This window comes from Abramis brama, assembly GCF_963993115.1.
Source record: "Abramis brama genome assembly, chromosome: 3".
NCBI classification, from domain to species: domain Eukaryota; kingdom Metazoa; phylum Chordata; class Actinopteri; order Cypriniformes; family Leuciscidae; genus Abramis; species Abramis brama.
The window spans coordinates 37,546,704-37,567,901 of record NC_139965.1 but is presented as its reverse complement, the minus strand read 5'-3'; the positions used below and the strand labels follow the sequence as shown (position 1 = coordinate 37,567,901).

The window sequence follows — 21,198 nt, the reverse complement described above, 5'->3', positions numbered from 1 at the left end:
TCTAAACACACACCGTTTGGTTATGATATCCACATTTTACAACTTAACTGACTCCCTTAAATATTCAGAACTCATTCAGACCATATTTGATGTTCATCTTTGTCACTGCCACAATGGTGACTGGTGCTATCAATAAAAAAAGAATTTGAGATTCATTACAGCTGTCAATCTCATACACTAACTGTTTGGATGTAACCAGTGTGGAGTGGGACTTCACCATACAGAGTTAAATGGGATCTAAAGTTCAGGGGAATATTTCCATTAGCTGCGTAAAATATTACATTGCATAATCCTCGTTTAATATAGATAGCGTGACAGTTTGATTGGATTTGTTAAACCACAGGGCTAGCCAGAGTCTCACAGAAATGTATTTTTCATTCATTGTATGGATTATTAAAATCATCTCCTTTTCCTTCTTTGCTTTTTCTAAATAACACTGTAACACTTGAAGTCAGCAAGACACACAGAAAAAGAAAAAGAAAAAAAAGTGCATGTGTGTGACATTCTTGCTGGTTTAAATGTTGATGAAGGTGCCAGAGGGGAGGGGGAGGTATTGGGGAGCTGTATTGGGACAGTCTGAGAGAGAAAGCAGTCTGCTCCAGTACTCTCTATCCTCCTCTGCTGTCTGTCTGCTCACAGTTTGCCTTGCACTACAAATAGGGGAAAAGACGTGCGCTCCAACACACTTACAACTGCAGTGAGATACACAAATATGGAGTATCAATTTGACACTGTGGCAGTGTCAAATATGGTCGATCGCACAGGAGACAGGGTGTTGATGAACAGAGTCACATGTGCACATGCACATAATTACACAGAAACACGTGAATGCTAATTGTACTAAGATGCTGTCAAAAACATCCATGTGACAAGGAAACACACACACAAAAACAAGTGTTGTGTGAAAATCACGCAACAGAGTTGTGCCTCTGCATTTGTGAGGGGAAAACATGACCATGTCTTCATGGTGGAGCTCTGAACAACATGTCAAGCTGTCACAAAGTGGCAGCTAAGCGTATACTGTTCTCTTTTTACACAACATAACACGCCAGAAAGAGAGCAGGATCAAGACTCGAATCAGACACTTTTTCTACGAGTCTATCTGCCTCTCACAGCCCTGACTGAACTGAAGGTTTTGAAAAGGTCACTGCATGTTTGTTTGTTTAAGTTCTTCGGTACATTTTTTTATATTTTTTTTTTTACAATTGTATGCAAGGGGTAGTTCACCCAAAAATAAAAATTCTCCATGACTTTCTAAACCTGTATGACTTACTTCTGTGTAACATAAAACTATATTTTGAGAAATGTCTGGGATTTTTTTGTGGGGATTTTTGTCCATACAGTATGACTAAACAATTACCAAAAATATTTGGTGGCTAACGTTCTTCAAAATATCATCTTTTGTGTTTCACAGAAGAAATAGTTATCCAGAATCAGAATGAAATGAGAGTAAATGAGTGACAAAATTGATGACCCAAGTTTGAATCCGTGTTTTTCCGATCCCATTCTTCTCCCTTTTCCCATTTAATTTCCTCATATCAGCTCAGAGTTATTTATTTTAAATAAACAATGAATAAAATATTTGGGGGGGAAAAAAGTGCCCAACAGGTATTTATTATTGGAAATATTGTACTTAATAGGCCTGTACTTTAAATATGTCCTTGCTTTTATTGGCATATTCACAACACATGCAGCTGATATTGTTACAATATTGATATGCTCAAAAATGTGGCTCCTTTCCTGGACTTTCAAGGACATTGTTACGTAGCGTGGTATATTAGAAACACGACGAGGAATAATTCCAGGAAACAGACTTTAATCACATTCAGGAACCAGGAGAAACGCAGGAGAAAACCACACAAACATTAAAGAGCATCTTGCAGGTTAGAAGACCCAACAAGTCAATGTATAGAAAAATAATGTAGGAACTAGATTTTCTTTTTAAAAAAATTATAAATACGCTACAGTGGCTTCTGGAGTCGTTTTTGTGAGAAAATTTTACTTCCGCATCTGAAAATGGGCGTGACGGGCGAGAGTCGTGACGTAGCACGAGGGAGAGCGGTCGATTCAAACAACAGGGAAAAATGGATCGCAATGACATTTCGGACGCTGAGGAAATTGTTGACGGACCACAGCCATACAATTATGAGCCTGCTAGGCTGCCAAGAGAGCAGGGACAGGCCAGGATTAATGTTAGACAGAACATATTGGAACTTACAATAACAGAAACTAAGCTTTGATCAGGCGTTTGTCATGCTCATTAATATCCGCCCAGACTAACGTTACGTGATATAACTTAGCGGTTTCTCATCGAGAGACAGAGAGATATTTATTCCTGATACATTTTTTGTTCCATAGGTGCTTGTGTGGGAAATGCGAGGCAATGTTTACAGCTGAGGAAAGTCAGTGTTGCAGGGAGGTGGATGCATACTGGGCCTTAGTGGAAAATGCCAAACTTTCCATGGTTGCAGTTAGTGTTACTACAGTAAAGACATGGTGAATGTTGCTGATCTGTGGACACTGGATAGTTCGTTCATTCATTGCACAATGTTTATTCCTGGTTTCCACGTCAGCGCTGTTTGATCCGTTAATAATGGAGAAATGTGAATATTTCTCACTAGATCTCGCAGCGATGTTATTACTTCTGTGGCGAATTCAAATGCTTTATTTACTGGATCTCGCAGTTACAGTGTTGCTTGATCAGGCTCGCGCTGCACTGGTCCAAACTGATAAACGGTCCACACAAACACAACAACGAGTAGCTCAGTTTCGTTCCGCTTACATTGCGTTTGCCAGTTGATGTTGTGCTCGCGCCTATATCCGGCGGGAGAACCCGAAGATGCGTGCACTGAAGGAACCGCACCAGCTCCGAGTCTCACCCGGTTCTTACTTCGGTATCCCATGTTGAACTCCATCATCCTCCGATCTGAAGTGAACGCTACACACGACCGCGTCTTCCGAAGCCGACGCGGAAGAGAAATCCCGTCTCTTCACCTGCACAAACCGCACCCAGGCACGAAAGATAGCACCGTCCTTTTTCTTGTTAGGAAACCGGTGGACTCGATGTCCTGACAGGCTGGAGTTTTTGCAAGCTCCACAAACACAAAAATTTACCATGACGATGATAAATTGAAATACAAAAACTACTGAAAACACACTGACTCACGACCGCTCTTACTGAATACCAACCTACTCTGCACTGAGCTGCTGCAGAGCACAGCACACGTCTCCCTCGTGTGACGTAAAATGACGCGATGTTAAAAAAAGCGCTTTGTAGAGCAGGCAAAGAAACGCTCACTTTATCTACTAAATTGGTGTCCTTATGTCGTTTTAAAACATTTTAAATCCTGCATTATCTTTTCATATGGTATTTTCATACACGGTTATATATTCATTTAGATTTTTTTTTTACATGCAAGATGCTCTTTAACGAGAACTGAGAGAGGAAGGCCTTGTCCACACTAATACATTTTCGTTTTAAAACGCATCTTTTTCTCTCCGTTTTGGCCTCCCGTCCACACCGAGACAGCGTTCTATTAATGAAAACTAAGCTTTTTGAAAATGTTCTCCAAAGTGGATAAATTTGAAAACGGCATTTTTGCGTTGTAGTGTGGACTGTCAAAAAACGGAGGTATTTAAAAACGATGACGTAAGTTTAGTCATGTGACGCATATTGTACCAATACATAGTTCCCACAGGCCAATTAATGTCACGTGACCTCCCCGGAGACGCCATCTTTGAGGGCATAAGCTGCTGTGTTTACAAAGTTTTACAAGCAAATTTCGAAGATTTCTTCCTATTTATAATGTTACGAAAATCATGAAGAGACAAAGTGACAGAGATTATAAAGACACTCTATTAACACAAGACAGAGAGAGGTACAATGCGAACATTTCAGTCAGAAATGGTGTGGATCCGTATGCGCTAAACTGAGCACTGATTTTGCAGCTTTGGCTCAGATACTGTATTATCCATGTGTACCATTATCTGGTATTGGCTAGGAGTTTTAACACATGTAAGCAATTCCGAGCCTGGAAATATGTGCATGAATATGAATATACACGGTATGAAAATAAATAAAACTCACATGCAAATTAATGTAACAGTTAATGCGGAACTACTTTATACGCGGGTTCTTTAGGGACATAATCTGAGATTGCAAGGCTGGAATGTGTCTGTGTGCGTCAGTCTGTGTCTGTGTGTGTGTGTGAGAGAGAGAGTCGCGGGCGCGATCGAACAGTGGAAACAATGTTGTTTTTGTATGTTTTTAATACCTCGTCATTTTGTAGCCTACATACAGGACATCATTCAAACTGCAAAGTGTTAACTTATATGTGTGTACACTCGCAATAAAACACAACAAATTCTTGCGTGTTTTGAGGGAGTTTCTTTCCTGTTTATCCTCGCCAGCCATAACCTCCATTGTTGTTCTGACAAAAGCTTTGTCTTGTCATATTCATGAAGTCTAATGACGGGTATACTGTAAAATCCAAATTTAACTGAACCTCCGGCACGATTTGAACATCCATTGACCCAGCAGGAGATGACCATTTTCACTTTTTATCACGAAATTAACTCGTTTCAGCTTCTTTGTCTAATGTTCTGCCCACAGCATGCCCACAGAAATGGCGCCGGGTCGGCAAATGCCCGTATGTTGTGACGTCATGTGGGAACTATGTATAGATATTCATGTTTATACCGGTATTGGGCCTGTTATGTGCTATTCACTTTTACACTGTTGCTAAAATGTTACTTTGCACACTCTTCATATCACAGTCCTGCAAAGATGACAGAAAATGTACTCACGTTTACAGTCCTGCGGCAATACACGAGAGCAGTTGCGTTTTAGACCAAACAAATGGTGACTGAGTGCGACCTGGACGCATCAGTGAATGGTGAGATATTTTGCTAAATATCCTGTCAGAAGAATTGCGCGATAACTTTATTATTTATTTTTCTGTCTGTATCATCTCAGTGAGCTTTTGTAAGGTTTTACGCATGCGTAGTAAGGTGAATTTAGTGTTTTCAGGCTTTTTCCAAAAGTTTCTCATCTACACGGAATCGTCGGAAAGCGCTAGTGTGGACAGAGAGCGTTTTTAAACGAAAACTACGGTGGCCGAGAGAGCTCAACGCGCTGCAACTGAAGAAAACACATGCAAATAGAAAAAACACCCGCAAATTAAGAAAACATCTTCATCAGTTTCACAACACATGTGTGCTCCAAATACTCACAACACAACCAAATACAGAAACGCGCTGCAAATAGGACAGAACACAACGGAAATGTTTCCGGGGAACCCAAATAAGTGACGGACGGACGGCTGGGACGTGCTTATTGCTCGTGAGCATTACTTATGCCCTACTCTCTTAAAAGGGCAGACGGCAGAGCCCTTGAATTGGGCACTTTGGAGGGAGCGGGGCACTTGTGTGCCATGTTGATGAAGGGAGCAACCAGAGAATGTCTAAGCAACGAAAGACAACGTAATTTCCTCATTATTTTTACCTGGGATGTTCCCATGACAACGCAGCGCATGTCCATCAGCTGAATAGCTGTTCTTACCATAAATATAGTATTATTGCTGTTAACATAACTGTTGCAAATAAATATACATTTTATACAACAAAGTTTTTAAAATATGCGTTATATCTGTGTGTGAGTGTCTCAACTTTAAAACTTGCCGTCTCATATTTGGACCCTAGCTGCATTCTAACATTTCTTATGAAACTTATTTTAACATAACATGACAAAATGTGTACAATGTAACTGATGTATAGATTAATGTCTTTCCCTCATGTTCTTTTTCTCTATCTTTATTTATTTATTTATTTTAGTCTTCAGCTCATTGTTCTTTTTAGTATTCTTATGACATTGAACGTAAATACATTTTGTATATTGTATACAAAGTTGTATGTCATAAACGTGTCATCTCTGTATGTTTTGCAAAAAAAATAAAATAATAATAAAAGTAGACAGCTGTAAGCATGTCCCAGCCGGGTCCGTCACTTATTGGGTTCCCCGGAAACATTTCCGTTGTGTTCTGTCCTATTTGCAGCGCGTTTCTGTATTTGTTTGTGTTGTGAACTTTTGCAGCGCGTTTCTGTATTTGTTTGTGTTGTGAACTTTTGCAGCGCGTTTCTGTATTTGTTTGTGTTGTGAACTTTTGCAGCGCGTTTCTGTATTTGGTTGTGTTGTGAGTATTTGGAGCACACATGTGTTGTGAAACTGATGAAGATGTTTTCTTAATTTGCAGGTGTTTTTCTATTTGCATGTGTTTTCTTCAGTTGCAGCGCGTGAGCTCTCTCGGCCACCGTAGAAAACGCCGTTTTCAAATTATCCAAATTAATTAATGTAGACGTAGCCTAAGGGAGAACTAAGTGTTAAAGTATACAGAGCAAACAAAGGAACTTAATTAGTAAATTAAGAGGGTACAGGTGAGTGACATAACTAATTGAACAGACTTGGGAAAACTAGGTCACAGGAATAAACTAAAAACACAATGAAACATAGGAGACAGACCATACATGTAACAGACATGTGTACTGATCAGCAGGGTCAATATGGTTAAGAGGTAGGTGTAGATGTGGCCTTTAGGGATAGGGACAAGTAATGTCCCAATAAGGCAGCCATTTAACCATATGATTTTAATAAATACAGTGGGGTATTCAATTAAAGTTCCATGAGGTCCAGTCTCTATATGTCCTTCCCAGTAGAGGTCCATCCGGACAGTACCTTTTTAGAACAGTTATACATTTCCATAGGGGCAGCCGTAGTACTTTGTAAAAAAAAAAAAAAAAACCTACACATTCAGAATAGTCTTCAAAGATGAGAATCTCGGGCCCCAAGAGCCAAAAAGGTAATGTCTAAGAATTTTTACCAGTATTTACCAAAAAAAAAAAGTAAATATTTCTCCCAACTGGATATGAAAATAAAAAGGTGAAATCAGATGTTTTATCAGGCTATTATTATTATTATTATTATTATTATTATTATTATTATTATATACATTTAGACATGGCACATAGAATACCTTGGGACTGAGAAAACATACTGGGGGTTCTAGGTTTACCTAGATTGACCATTTTGATATATTGCTCAAAGTAATAAACTACTAAAAACAAACAACATACATAATCTAATAATCAAAACTCTCATCATGAGCACAGTTTTTTGTCTTCCCTTGTCATCTCTAAATCATTTTCCAAATTATAACATTGTTTATTATGAAATGCTCATAATCTGCTGATTAATAATGCTAAATGTGTGAAAAAAAAAGTCTAATGGCGTCACGCGTTAACCTGTTACAAACCTGGTTTAGTTAAACGGAGTCATCTGTATGACAGATAAAAATAATTATATTTGCAACATTCTTGTTCTGCAGTGTTTTAGCAAAATCATCTATTTTACTTCTCACCACGTTTCTGCTTCTGTTGTTAAAATAACCATGTCATCTGCTGCTTTTCATGTGGCACTTTACGTCTTTAGCAAGAGAGAGAAGCAACACGCACAGAGCGGAAAGGGCTCGAATAAAACGCGTTTGGCTCTAGATAAAAATATTAGAGGATATAGCGGCGAAAGATCATTATCGTAAATGACCCTGAGCGCTTGTGGTGTGAACCTCTCCGTTGTTTTGACGGTCTGCTCACTTTAGTCTGTAGAAACGGTAAAATGGCGCACGTCCAAATGGAACAAAGGGTCCGCCATTTGAATACCACTGCTCTATATACAAAGTTCTGTAATGAAACTCTAGATGGTGCAGGCTGATAGGTCCTTAACTCAATCTGCTTGCAATCACATCATTCTCTATATGGCATATCCAGTTGTTTCCTGATGTATCAGTAGCCAATGAGCTCGCTGCTTAAACTTCAAATACTTGGTCAGCGTATGCTGTAGCAGTTGCAGCGCGCTTTCAGAAACCCTCCACCTTCCCCAGCTCCACCTGTATAGATATGCTACGGGTAATTGATGTATGCTATATTGTACAGCAGAAGCATGTCTTACTTGCGCACAGCAGTGTGTCGTGTATGTATTGGCAGTAACAAGTCCTCTACTTAATTTGCAACAGCAGCAGCGTAGCAGATCTATTCCTCCAAGACCAAACATATCGACATTGTCAAACCCAAGTATTCCATACTTTTTATAATGTACTAGAATAAACTACCATTCTCAATGCACCATTTTTTTGGTGAACTATCTCTTTAATAACTGCTCTTAACTTCAGCAACAGATTGCAATTGATGCGTCTTCTCATAATTAATTATATTACATAGGGCAAGCATCACAAATTTCACTTACCTGCATTCAGTAAACACAGAACCCCCAGGGTTTTTCACATCACCTGATGACTTCAGACACGACATAGATCACATGAGAGAAAGATAGAGAGATGAAGATGGACAGAAAATGAATGAGACAAACAAGACACAGGAACTTGATGGAATTAGAAATGGCAGATTTTTACAAAGATGGGAGGGAGGAGAGAGAGAGAGAGAGAGGCAAACACTTGAATGTAAGAGAGATGAGAAGGAAAGATAAGAGTATCCGAACACAGATTGCTAATCTTGTTTGTGTTTTTGCTCTCATCAGATACGGCGTATGTGCGTATTTTCATCAGTGACGTGAACGATAACAAGCCGGTGTTTGCACAGTCTGTATATGAAGTCGACGTGGATGAGGATGCTGACGTGGGCTCCACCGTCCTCACAGTCAGCGCTAATGATGAAGATGAAGGTAGGTGAAGATGAGGAGGGGCATTGGCTGATGGGTTGAATAATATACTCATTTGTAGATGGAAGTGGGAAATATGGAGTGTTAACTCAAGGTGAAAGTGAGAGTCTTACTGTAGAATTGAGAACCTGATATCACAGCCCAGGTGTGATCTTCAACACCTGGTTAATACATTTTCTGTATGTGGCAGGGCCGGACTGGGGACACAATTTCAGGCTAAGAAATCTCACTCTCATTCAGGCCACAACCAATTTTGAAACCACAGACAACCGTATTTTTTTCTTTTTTTCTTGCATGGCCATCACATAAAAAAGGTCTAAATCCTCAAGCTGGGGCCGTGCTAAATAATGAAAGGTTCTCCCTTGAACTGTACCTTCACTTCACTTCCCTTCTCTTTTCCTTTTCATTTTATTCATTTTCCTGATTTCCTGATATCTCTCGGTCTCTTCTATTTTTCTTGTACCTGTCACTTCTTCAGGTCTACTGTTAAGAACAGAACTGTCTCCACCTTGTTGCAAAAAAAAAAAAAAAAAAAAAAAACTTTTTCATCTTGGAATGACTAAACAAATCTATATTTCATACAAATATAGTAAATCAATTTTTCTAAATTGCCTAAATTAGTACAATAACTACATCATGACGATATATTTTTAGATTTTATGTTATTGCATTATTATGATGATTTTTGTGTTGTTGTCTGCCCTAGCTCCCCGATGTATATATTTGTCTACCAAATTACTAATGGAACTTTACAACAGATTATAATGATGTCCTTTTGCATACAGTGTTTTGAGTGACTAAAATGTAAAATGCAGTGATGCTACTGCTAACATTTGCTAGCAGTTTAATACTTCAGTAAGTTGATGAAGACAAAACAGTAGCCTATTTACAGATGAAACTGACCTGCACTTGACGTCCTGAACAGGTCAGTAATTTTGCAGCTTGTTCGTTGAGACCTTCTCTGCTCCACCTGACTGCTTTCTCCATCGAGTTCGTTGCATTGATTACTCTATACGATTTCGATTTATTAACAAATGCCAAATTTGGAAATTATCACTTTGGTGTTATGGGCAGGCAAAAAATATAAAATAATAATAATAGTGAAAAAAAAAAAGAAAAAAAAAGGCAGCTAGCCAAATCAGTCGCCAGGCCACCTGGAATTCTCCCAGTTCTCCCGATGGCTAGTCCTGGCCTGGTATGAGGGAAATGTAGCCTATAATAAACATCCTCAAAATGTATTTATAAAGGCCATTCAGGGAGAAAAAAAAAAAAAGTATATATATATGAAGAGTTCAGATGCAAAAGCCTCTAAGTGCTGTCTGAAATTTTCTTCTAGAATGATAATTTTTATCAAGCTCGTATATTTAAGTTCAGTAATTTCACTTAAATGACAATTCATAGGTAATTTTCATTGCCATTTAAGTGAAATTACTGAACTTAAATATACGAGCTTGATAAAAATTATCATTCTAGAAGAAAATTTCAGACGGCACTTAGAGGCTTTTGCATCTGAACTCTTCATATATATATATAATAAATCATGGTGAAAATTAGACATTTTTATTATACATGTTTAATTTCAGGAAAAACAAAAAAATTAATCACAAGATTAGAAATACAAAAATACTATACCTTTCACAGGGTTTGGCTAGCCACACGATCATATTAAAGAAACACAGTTGGAACATGTTCCCATGAGCTTGAGTTTGTCTCCAGGCTATCGCTCTCATATTCTTCTGCTTCGTGCAATAACATCTGTACCACTCATGACTGAGACACAGAGACAGTTGGTTCCTCATCAATATACCCTGAGAACATAACAAATGATCCCAAGATAACCAGCAATGCAAAAACCTTGGATAATATTTTTGTTTTATCACACACTCCAGAAACACTCACAAAGAGGATAGTCTACATAACTCATCAGCCAGCCTGTCTCGGTATACAGACGCACTACTGAAGCGCGTAATTCCCTGCGGTCCAGTTTAATCCACGTTATGCTCCTCGGTGTGGATTTGATGCAGGGGAGAGGAAGGGAATTCTTGTATCAGTCATTTATCATAATATAGCCTGGAGTGGCTGGACATGAAACTTTACCCTGATGAATAGATTTCAGCCTTCACTGCAGCTCTGACTTAACCCTCGCAGCCACTGGAGCAGAGCCACGGGAAGCTGGCTCGCCGTCGTAGTACATCTGCGCTTTCATAAGGAAGCCATGCTTGATTCTGTGTATTAGCAGAAAACGCAAATAAGCCAAATATTCCCTAATGCAATTTTGTAGAGGTACCCAAGGCAACACGAGATGGTGGAGATGAAACGGCGATAAGACTCCTAATGTGTCGTTCCCTATTCATTAATCTCGAACCAGCAGGGATATCCAAACACACTGCAAGTAGATCTGAAGGACTGTTAAGCAGAAGTGTTTTTGCACTGTTTGCTTAGCCGGGTTATTTGTTTACATGAAGTCTCTTTGCATTTATTACTTACCTCAGAGAGATGAGCTTTGAGTCCTAAATACAAAATAACAGCAAAGGAGTAATAAAGAATTTAATAAAATAGCGTGCTCAAAACACAACACATGCATTGCATCTTTCACTGTTTAATTAACAGAGCTCAACAGGGGATACAAACATTTATTATTTCTTCCCTTTTAAGATGGTTTTTACTTTGTGCTCCATTGTCCTCCATTCTTTCACACGTGAGAAGAAAGTCGAACAGGTCTGGAATGACGTGAAAGTGAGTAAAGGGAAGATCACATTTTTATTGTGGCTTGAGTTCACTCTCTTGAACCCTTCTTCTGCTTAAACAAACTAAGCTGTCAGTGATTTACAGTAATTTTAATTAAGTCTAATTTACATGCACAAAATCGCAAAAAAGTCAGCGGCATTGACAATAAAAAAAAAAAAGGTTTAAGCTACACGATGCTGGTTTTGTGAGCTGTAAGTCTTGAAGTAAGATTTTTTTTTTTTTTTTTTTTTTTTTTGAACATTGGGTGTTTTAGAAAGAAAGTCCAGCTCGAGCTGAATGGACCTTTGATATTGTCTGGCAAGAGCTATGCAAGTACAAAGCAAGGTTTCAGAAATAAGAGAATGTTTCATTGTAGACATATCTTCATTTAGTTTGAAGTTTATTGGTGTATGTTTCCATGGTGGCGAGTTTCCAAGGCTACTTTGCAATTGAAGCAGTTTTTTTTGTTCACCTGCAGAAAAAAGCTTGTTATATTTTGAATAAATAATGTTTTTCTTACTAACCAATTTTTACAATATTAGAAGTTTCTAACTTTTAGCTTTTTGTTCAGTAGCCTTTACACCAGTGTCAGTGTAGACATTTGCTTTGTTCCTCTTAAGAATTAATTCAGGCCAGAGGAGGAAGTTTTCTCTTTTTCATTAACTGCTCTTATTCTTCAGGTGCCAATGCCAAGTTGCGCTACCAGATTACATCAGGTAATGTGGGAGGTGTTTTTGACATGGAGCCTGAGGTGGGAACCATCTTCATCGCCCAGCCGCTGGATTACGAACAGAACAAGCTCTATAAGTTGCACGTCTTGGCCTCTGATGGGAAGTGGGAAGATTACGCTACTGTAATAGTCACCATTGTGAATAAAAACGATGAGGCACCTGTGTTCTCTGTGAACGAATACTATGGCAGCGTGACAGAGGAGCTGGACGGTTCTCCTGTCTTTGTGCTGCAGGTAGTGTCTCTAGTTTCTCTGTTTTATACATATCAGAATACTTCATTTTCAGATAATATATTTGTTATTTCAAAATAGCGACTTTTTGTGGCTCTTATTCCTTAATGTTAGAGCTCCTCTAGATTAATTACTGCATTCTTCCATTGATAAATTAATACAACAACAATTCATTGGAAATTGCCCAAACACTCATTTATGTTACCTTGCCTGGTTATTTTGTGTTTGATAATTATAGTGAAAACTGTGATCGATTTGTTCTTTTGAACGCATTCAACATTTTGATAAAGGCTCCAGAGTTTCATGCATTATTATTAAGTTAATTATTAGAAGTTTGAATTGCAACTTATCACATCACTCTATTTGTCCAACGATGTGAGAAGCTCACTTTTAATACAAAAGTTGTTGGAGTAATTTTATTTCCTAACTTTTAAATTTTTTAGTCAAGAAAGATTTCAGAGGGTTTTGATATTATTATTTGTAATATTCTGGGTTGTTTGGAATTTTTGCATGAATTACCACTCCTAACTTAAACTTAAACTCCTATAACCAAAACAGTAGTTGCATGGATGGATGGATGGAGGGATGGAGAGATGGATGATTGATAGATATATAGATAGATAGTTGGATGTATATGAAACGTATGCTAGAGTTTGCAGAATGAAACTTCAGTATATTCTCTTTGATGTTGTAGGTAACAGCGTCCGACCCAGATAAAGATGCTGACCAGGAGGCATTAAGATATTCCCTTCATGGCCAAGGTGCTGAGAGTGAGTTCATCATTGATGAGGTGACGGGAAAGATTTATGCCCAGAGAACATTAGACCGTGAGGCCCGTGCAGTTTGGCGTTTTGTGGTACTGGCCACGGATGAGGGTGGCGAGGGACTAACAGGATTCACAGATGTCATTATCAACGTGTGGGACATAAACGACAACGCTCCTATTTTTGCTTGTGCCCCAGACAGTTGCCATGGCAATGTGGCTGAGAACTCCCCACTCGGCACTTCCGTCATGGAAATGACAGCCACTGATCTGGATGATGCGGCTGTTGGACAAAACGCAGTGTTGGCCTATAGAATTGTGGGTAACGCTGCCCTTAATGGTGCTAACAGTGGAGCGGATGTGTTCAGCATCAATCCCGCTACTGGGACTGTTTCTGTGGCAATGTCTGGCCTGGACAGGGAGCAGACTGACTCGTATGTCTTGGTGGTGGAAGCACGAGATGGCGGAGGTATGATAGGAACAGCCACCGCCACTATACACGTGACAGACGTTAACGATCACGTACCACGATTCCTGGATCGCTCATGCTCTGTTCGCATCCCTGAGAGCAGTGAGCCCAACACGGTGGTCATAGAGCTGGCCGCAGAGGACGCGGATGCTGGAGAGAACGGGCAGCTGACCTTCAGTGTGGTGGCCGGTGATCCCGAACAGAAGTTTTACATGGTCAGTCATCGACAGGAGCAGCGCGGGACTCTTCGTTTAAAAAAGCGTCTGGATTACGAAAGACCAGGCGAGCAACACTTCAACCTCACCATCAAAGTGGAGGATATGCAGTACTCGAGCCTGCTGCACTGCACACTAGAGGTTGAAGACTGCAACGACCATGTGCCGGTCTTCATTCCTCACTTTCTGCAGCTTCCTGCTATACGAGAGGATGTCGCTCCAGGAACTAGTGTCGCAAGTGTGGCTGCCAGCGATTTGGACTCTGGGCTGAACCGCGAGATCACTTATAGCATTGCTTCGGAGTCTGATCCGTACCATCTGTTTTCTGTGGACCAGTCGGGAATGCTTACTGTGGCTAGCGAGCTGGACCGGGAAACATCCACACAGCATCACTTGATTATACTTGCAACAGACCACGGCACGCCACCTTTGACTGGCACTGCAACTATCCAGATGGCTCTGCTGGATGTCAATGACAACGGACCTGAGTTTGAGGCTGCGTATGCACCGGTTGTGTGGGAGAACGTTGTAGGCCCACAGGTCGTGCGGCTCAACCAGAGCTCCACATTACTGATAGCCGTGGACCGAGATTCACAGGAGAATGGTTCACCCTTCTCTTTCTCTGTGCCTCTGGAGTACCGTTACAGCAATGACTTCCACCTGCAGGATAATGGGAATGACACGGCCACCATCACCGCTCTGAGAGCTTTCGACAGAGAGAGACAAAAACAGTTTTTACTACCTGTCATTATGACCGACAGCGGCAGTCCACCGAAGACCGTCACGAACATCCTCACTATCACCATTGGTGACGAGAATGACCACGCCCACACAGCTGGACAGAAGAAAGTGTTCATCAACTATCACAGAGGTAATGGCTTCAACAGTATAATTATGCAATGGCAGATAAAAGAGTCGGTAATGTTTAAATTAGGCCTATATTTAATTAAATTAGTTTTTTTTTTTTTTTACAATCGCTAGGACCAATTTCTTTCTGACTTGGGTCACATTTTTGTAAAACTCTTCATACAGTGAGCACAACAGCAGTCTGTGTGAGCTAAACTATGTATCATTCATCACTGCTTTGACACAAAATGTATTCAATAACGACTTCTTTCAAATTACATTAAGTATTTTCTCACTTAGACACAATTACTGCCAAAACTCCTACAGGCCAATACCTGTAGGCCAATTTGCACGTTTACATACTCTTTTCAAAACCTAGCATAAAACAAAACTGAATGGTATAGCAGTTTGCTACATTTACACAGTAATACCATATTGAAATGTATTCCGAACCTTACAAAAATGAAATATTATCAAAACAGTTAGATGTAGCTGAACACCTTCACAAATGTTAGTCTTTCAGTTTCATTACCATCTATACAAAAGGGGACATGGACCATGTAACATACTGCAGTGAATTCTGAATAGTAGAGAGCTGTCGTTCTTGTTTTGTAAAGATATTTTACAAAAGAAAACATTGTATAATGCAACCCTGTTGTTAGCGTTTTTTAGGTCTGTGTTTTATAATTGACAAAGTGTGTCTGTTGGGTAAACACCTTTGCTAGTGTTATGGAAGAATGAGTTGATTTAAGACATGTATGAAGTGTTTTGGTAGCTTTAGTGCTTTTTGAATCTGAAATAAACTGCAAGCTGAGAGTTGAGGAGAACTGTATGAAGAGTTTTGAAAAAGTGACCATAATATAAAGAAATGTGTAACAAAATAAACTGTAAATGAGCTGAATCAGTTCAATTTTAAATTGATTATAATTCTTGACATCTGTGGTGTCAGTAGTTTGTTCATTGACCTGATTGTTTGAATTTTTTTATTGTTTTTATAAACCAAGGCATTTCTTAATTTAGTTATATTATTGCATTGATGATTATCATGAAAATAATAAATCTTCAAAGAACAAGTTTTATCTTCAAAGTTATGTGGAATCCACCAGCGAGTTTCCCCATATGAAATACCCTACAGGTGGAGAGAGAGGATATTATCAGAGGAAATGATTCTATAAAAATGAATCAATTCCTGGTTTATATACACCACAGGTACTGTTCAAAGGTTTGAGGTCGGTAAGATTTTTAAAATGTTTTTGAAATAACTCTCTTAGGCTACCCATGGCTGGATATTTGATTAAAACTACAGTAAAAAACAGTAATATTTTTATATTATAATATTACTACAATTTACAATATCAGTTTTTTATTTTAATATACTCTATATTGCCAAAAGTTTTGGGACGTCTGCCTTTAAATGCACATTAACTTTAATGACATCCCATTCTTAATCAGTAGGGTTTAATATGGAGTTGGCCCACCCTTTGCAGCTATAACAGCTTCAACTCTCCTGGGAAGGCTTTCCACAAGGTTTAGAAGTGTGTTTATGGGAATTTTTTACCATTCTTCTAGAAGTGCATTTGTGAGGTCAGGCACTGATGTTGGACGAGAAGGCATGACTCACAGTCTCCGCTCCATTTCCAGTTGAGGTCAGGACTCTGCAGGCCAGTGAAGTTCCTCCACACCTAACTCGCTCATCCATGTCTTTATGGACCTTGCTTTGAGCACTGGTGCGCAGTCATGTTGGAACAGGAAGGGGCCATCCCCAAATTGTTCTCACAAAGTTGGGAGCATGAAATTGTCCAAAAAATTTCATTAAGAAGCATTAAGAGTTCCTTTCACTGGAACTAAGGGACCAAACCCAACCCCTGAAAAACAACCCCACACCATTATCCCGCCCCCACCAAATTTTACACTTGGCACAATGCAGTCAGGCAAGTAGCCTACCGTTATGCCTGGCAACCGCCAAACCTAGACTCGTCCATCGGATTGCCAGACAGAGAAGCGTGATTTGTCACTCCAGAGAACACTTCTCCACTGCTCTAGAGTCCAGTATCGGTGTGCTTTACACCACTGCATCCAGCGCTTTGCATTGCACTTGGTGATGCAAGGCTTGTATGCAGCTGCTCGGCCATAGAAATCCATTCCATGAAGCTCTCTACGCACTGTTCTTGAGCTAATCTGAAGGCCACACGAAGTTTGGAGGTCTGTAGCTATTGACTTCTGTGTGCCTCAGCATGCGCTAACCTCGCTCTGTGATTTTACGTGGCCTACCACTTCGTGGCTGAGTTGCTGTTGTTCCCAATTGCTTCCATTTTGTTATAATGCAACTAACAGTTGACCGTGGAATATTTAGTAGCGAGGAAATTTCACGAATGGACTTATTGCACAGATGACAACCTATCACAGTACCACGCTTGAATTCACTGAGCGACCCATTCTTTCACAAATGTTTGTAGAAGCTGTCTGCATGCCTAGGTGCTTGATTTTATACAACTGTGGCCATGGAATTGATTGGAACACATGAATTCAATGATTTGGAGGGGTGTCCCAATACTTTCGGCAATTTTGGCAATTTATTCCTGTGACTGCAAAGCTGAATTTTCAGCATCATTACTCCAGTCTTCAGTGTCACATGATCCTTCAGAAATCATTCTAATATGCTGATTTGCTGCTCAATAAACATTTAGTATTATTGTCAATGTTGAAAACAGTTGTGCTGCTTACCTGTAGAAACTGATACATTTCTTTCAGGACGACTTTGATGATTAGAATGTTCATTAGAACAGTATTATTTTTCAATAATTTAACAGCATTGGTTGCCATGCCTCAGGACATTGTTCACTTGTTTTATTTAAAGACATTTGTTCTTTGTCCTTAAAACGCTCTTGTGTGTAGAATTAATTTTGCATCAGATCCCAAGCCTTCGTTAATAATTCCAAAATGTCACTTTAGAGCTAGTAATGGAGGCTTGAGCCATTGATATGCTATGAGAAAAAGAGAGAGCGAAAGAAATTAAGCGTGTGAATTACCAGAGTCTGAGCCTCTCTTAACAGTATTTGGCAGCAGTGTCTCTTCTAATTTTCTACTAAAGTTTACCTGCTTCAAAAACAGTGATTGAGAAATGGACTTTGGAAAATAATTGCACACTTTAAAATAAGTGCAATCATAATCAAGCATTTAACAGCCCCGTTGTGTTTGTGTGTGTGTGTGTGTGTGTGTGTGTGTGTGTGTGTGTGTGTGTGTTTGTGTAAATAAATGCACAAGCATGCATTTATACATACTGTATACTGTACTACACCTGATGCACATGCAATGTTTTGACACAGTCTTTTTTGATGACAGGGAGAATGCCAACCAATGTGCTGGGGAAGGTTTACTCACCAGATCCAGATGACTGGGATAACAAGACGTATGTCTTCGAGGGACATGTTCCTAGGTGACACCCCCCCACCTCTCTTTCTCTCCTCTACTCCACTTTGTTTCTTTCTCCTTTTCCTTTCTATCCAAATCATTACATCAGCCCTCCACCTTGTTAACATGTTTATACACATCTCCCTGCACTTTCCTCTCACACATTTCTCCTGCACCCTTTGTGTTATTTAATGTATGGTTAGCTCAATGTCTAACCCTTCTTTCTTACATCCCAGCATCTCTCTTCCTCTCATGCTCTTCTCTATTGGTGTTGTGCCCTATACTGGAGAGGCGTATACAATGATAAGATGATCCTGACAGGGCCAGCTTTGAAATGTCATGAGCACACACGCACCTGAGCTCTTGCTCTCTCAGAATCTCCAGTATATGCAACATAATGTAAGTGCCTTTGAGAACGAGAGAAAAGGGAGAGAATGCATATCAGAACTCCATTAGGACAGATGTGAACAAAAATGAATGATTTCATTGAAGATGTGTTACTCTTACTACGAACATGTGTTAGTCTTAACTTGTAACTGGAATTTTTGTGCTTCCATGCTCCCTGTAGATTTTCTTTACATGTGTACATTCAGCAAGTTTAAGTGTAAGTATTTGTATATGTAAAGGTGGGGTCAGAAGTGGACTTATAAATTGTGCTGTTCAATTATACAAAGCTGCTGAGTTCAGATTGGTTTATTTTGCAGTCAGTGAAATATATATTTCAGTGCCGTTCATCTGCCATTCACAATTTGTTGCAATATGCTAGAAGAGGAAACTCTCAGAACCCTAAGGATTCACACTCTGTTTTTCATTCTCTGGTTTTTCCATTCCATATCCCAGAATAATCTCTTAGCATTCATTCTAGCCACAGTTCAAATGACAATGAATTGTGTTTGTTGCTCTGTTCATTTTATACTTTGGCTTTTGTATTGTTTATATATTGACTGTTTTTTTTGTTTTTTTGCAAGGTCTTCAATGCAAATATATTAGAGTTATATATTTTGTATAAAAAAAGAGCAGTAACAAAAAAAAACTATATATATATATATATATATATATAGCAGATAAAATAAAAGATTATGGTATCCGATCAGGCAATCAATATTTGAATCCTGTTATTTTTCCTACCTGCAGTTATTTCATCCTGAACAAGCGGACAGGGTTTCTGATCATAAAGGAGAACGTCCCTTCTGGGAGTTATGACTTTCAGGTTCGAGTGTCAGATGGGGTGTGGCCAGATGCCGTCTCTAGCGTGAAGGTGAATGTGAGAGAACTACGGGACGATGCCATCTACAACTCAGCCTCTCTGAGATTAGCAGGTACAGGTGATATTCACCGAGTGACATCATCATGTCATAGTGCTGTGAGACGTTGAAACAAGATTTCAGCTGATCATTAATCAGTGCTAATTTTACACTTCTTGAAATTCTTCTCTTTTTCTCTCCCCAATTATCTTCAAATTATTCAGCTAGAAACTCATACATACACACTTAAAAATTCATTACCTTTAGTTAATTTAATTAAAGTTTTTACACAATTTAATTTAGTTCATTCAAAATAAATCAGTGTAGTTGGATCAACATAATTCAGTTGATTTAGGTCAAATTAATTTACTCTAGTATGTTTAAAATTCAGAAACATTACAGAAACTCTAACACAACTGAACATTAAACATTAACATAAACTAACAGCATCTTTCCCTTTGCTGAAAAACACATAAAATAATACTTTAACCACCAAATTTTATCCCCTAATGCAGTCCCTTGCAAAGCATGCTGGTAACTACAGATCCACTGCCTAGTTAGTTATGTCAACAAAAATGATTCATGTAGTTTTAACACAAATTAATTAAGTAAACTTCAGTTTTGAAATATATTAGGTTGATTGAACACAATGAAATTAAGTTGTAACAAAATGTTAAAAAATCATGTTACTTTAGCTCATTTTAATTAATTAAACTGAACAAGTGCAGTGTCCATTTCAGCCTTTGGCGACTACCTTTTTTAAATAAATATTTTTTAAAAGCAAGATTAAAGTTTGCAAATGTCTTTATTTTCATAGAATACACAAGGATTTAATCATTTATAGCATTCAATATCAGTTATGGTGCCATAATACTTACATACTGAATTGTTATTTGTCTTCTTGCACTTATTTACATATTGCGTTGTGATTGGTCTTGTCTCATCTGCATCTGTTGATCTGTCTTTAGCCGTCTTGATTCTGTAGAAGCACAGAAGCTCTGTTACGCTTTGGTACTCATGCACAGTCAACAAAAAACAAGATGCAAGCTCAGTTTCATGACAACTGCACCTCTGATGCAGCAATTAATTTGTGCAGAACTAAAGCCTGAAACCGAATCTTAACTACTATACTGTACCTCTATCCTTTTGCATTTTGCATCCTTAAATGCAAAAGGAGTTGTATATAGTAATGCAGCTATATACTACTTCCAAGGCTCTTAAACTAATTTGACTCATAATGAATGGTACTCTGTATACAGCGCTGTCCAGGCGTAAGCCAAGTCTGTGTCCAATGCTTATTTCATTCAAAGACATTAAAATAGTTTGATGATCTGGAATCAGGATCTGTGTTGATTGTGTGCCCCTTTGTGGCAGTAAAACTTGTGGGAAATATTGAATTTGGTGACATTACAACAGCCAGCATTTTAATGAAAACAAGACTGAGCTGAAATGAAATGGACTAGAGCTGAAGATTTTGTAGTTTTAAGACTATTAAAGTGGGGGAAAGGCCTTGTGGGAGATGGAGAGACAGAATATAAAATGTAAGCCAATAGCAAACTCATAAGCCAATAAAAAGATTTTTCTTTGATTTCAGCCGTGCAACTGAATTTATTGCAGGCATGAAACAACAGCAAGCTGTTTTCTGCTGTCTGAGTTTATTAATGCTCATTGTGACTTCACAAATACCTTCACAAATGCCCTATGACCACAGTGTGTATGTAAATACCTCTCTTATCCATAATCTCTGACAATCCCTAATTGAACCAGGATTATGTGTGGCATTAAAAAACAATCTGAGGTTTTTTTTTGTTTTGTTTTATAGTTTCATCACTTAATC

General features: G+C 38.9%; 1 protein-coding gene across 1 annotated transcript in view; it reads left to right on the top strand.

The window, feature by feature from the left end:
• LOC311079590 (neural-cadherin) overlaps positions 1 to 21,198 on the top strand; it is a 263,223-nt gene that overhangs the window by 170,685 nt on the left and 71,340 nt on the right. The window contains exons 16-20 of the mRNA XM_084109162.1: positions 8,585 to 8,728; positions 12,133 to 12,416; positions 13,108 to 14,731; positions 18,049 to 18,142; positions 19,252 to 19,436. Coding sequence (XP_083965288.1) covers positions 8,585 to 8,728; positions 12,133 to 12,416; positions 13,108 to 14,731; positions 18,049 to 18,142; positions 19,252 to 19,436 — 2,331 coding nt within the window. The remainder of the gene's footprint in view (positions 1 to 8,584; positions 8,729 to 12,132; positions 12,417 to 13,107; positions 14,732 to 18,048; positions 18,143 to 19,251; positions 19,437 to 21,198) is intronic.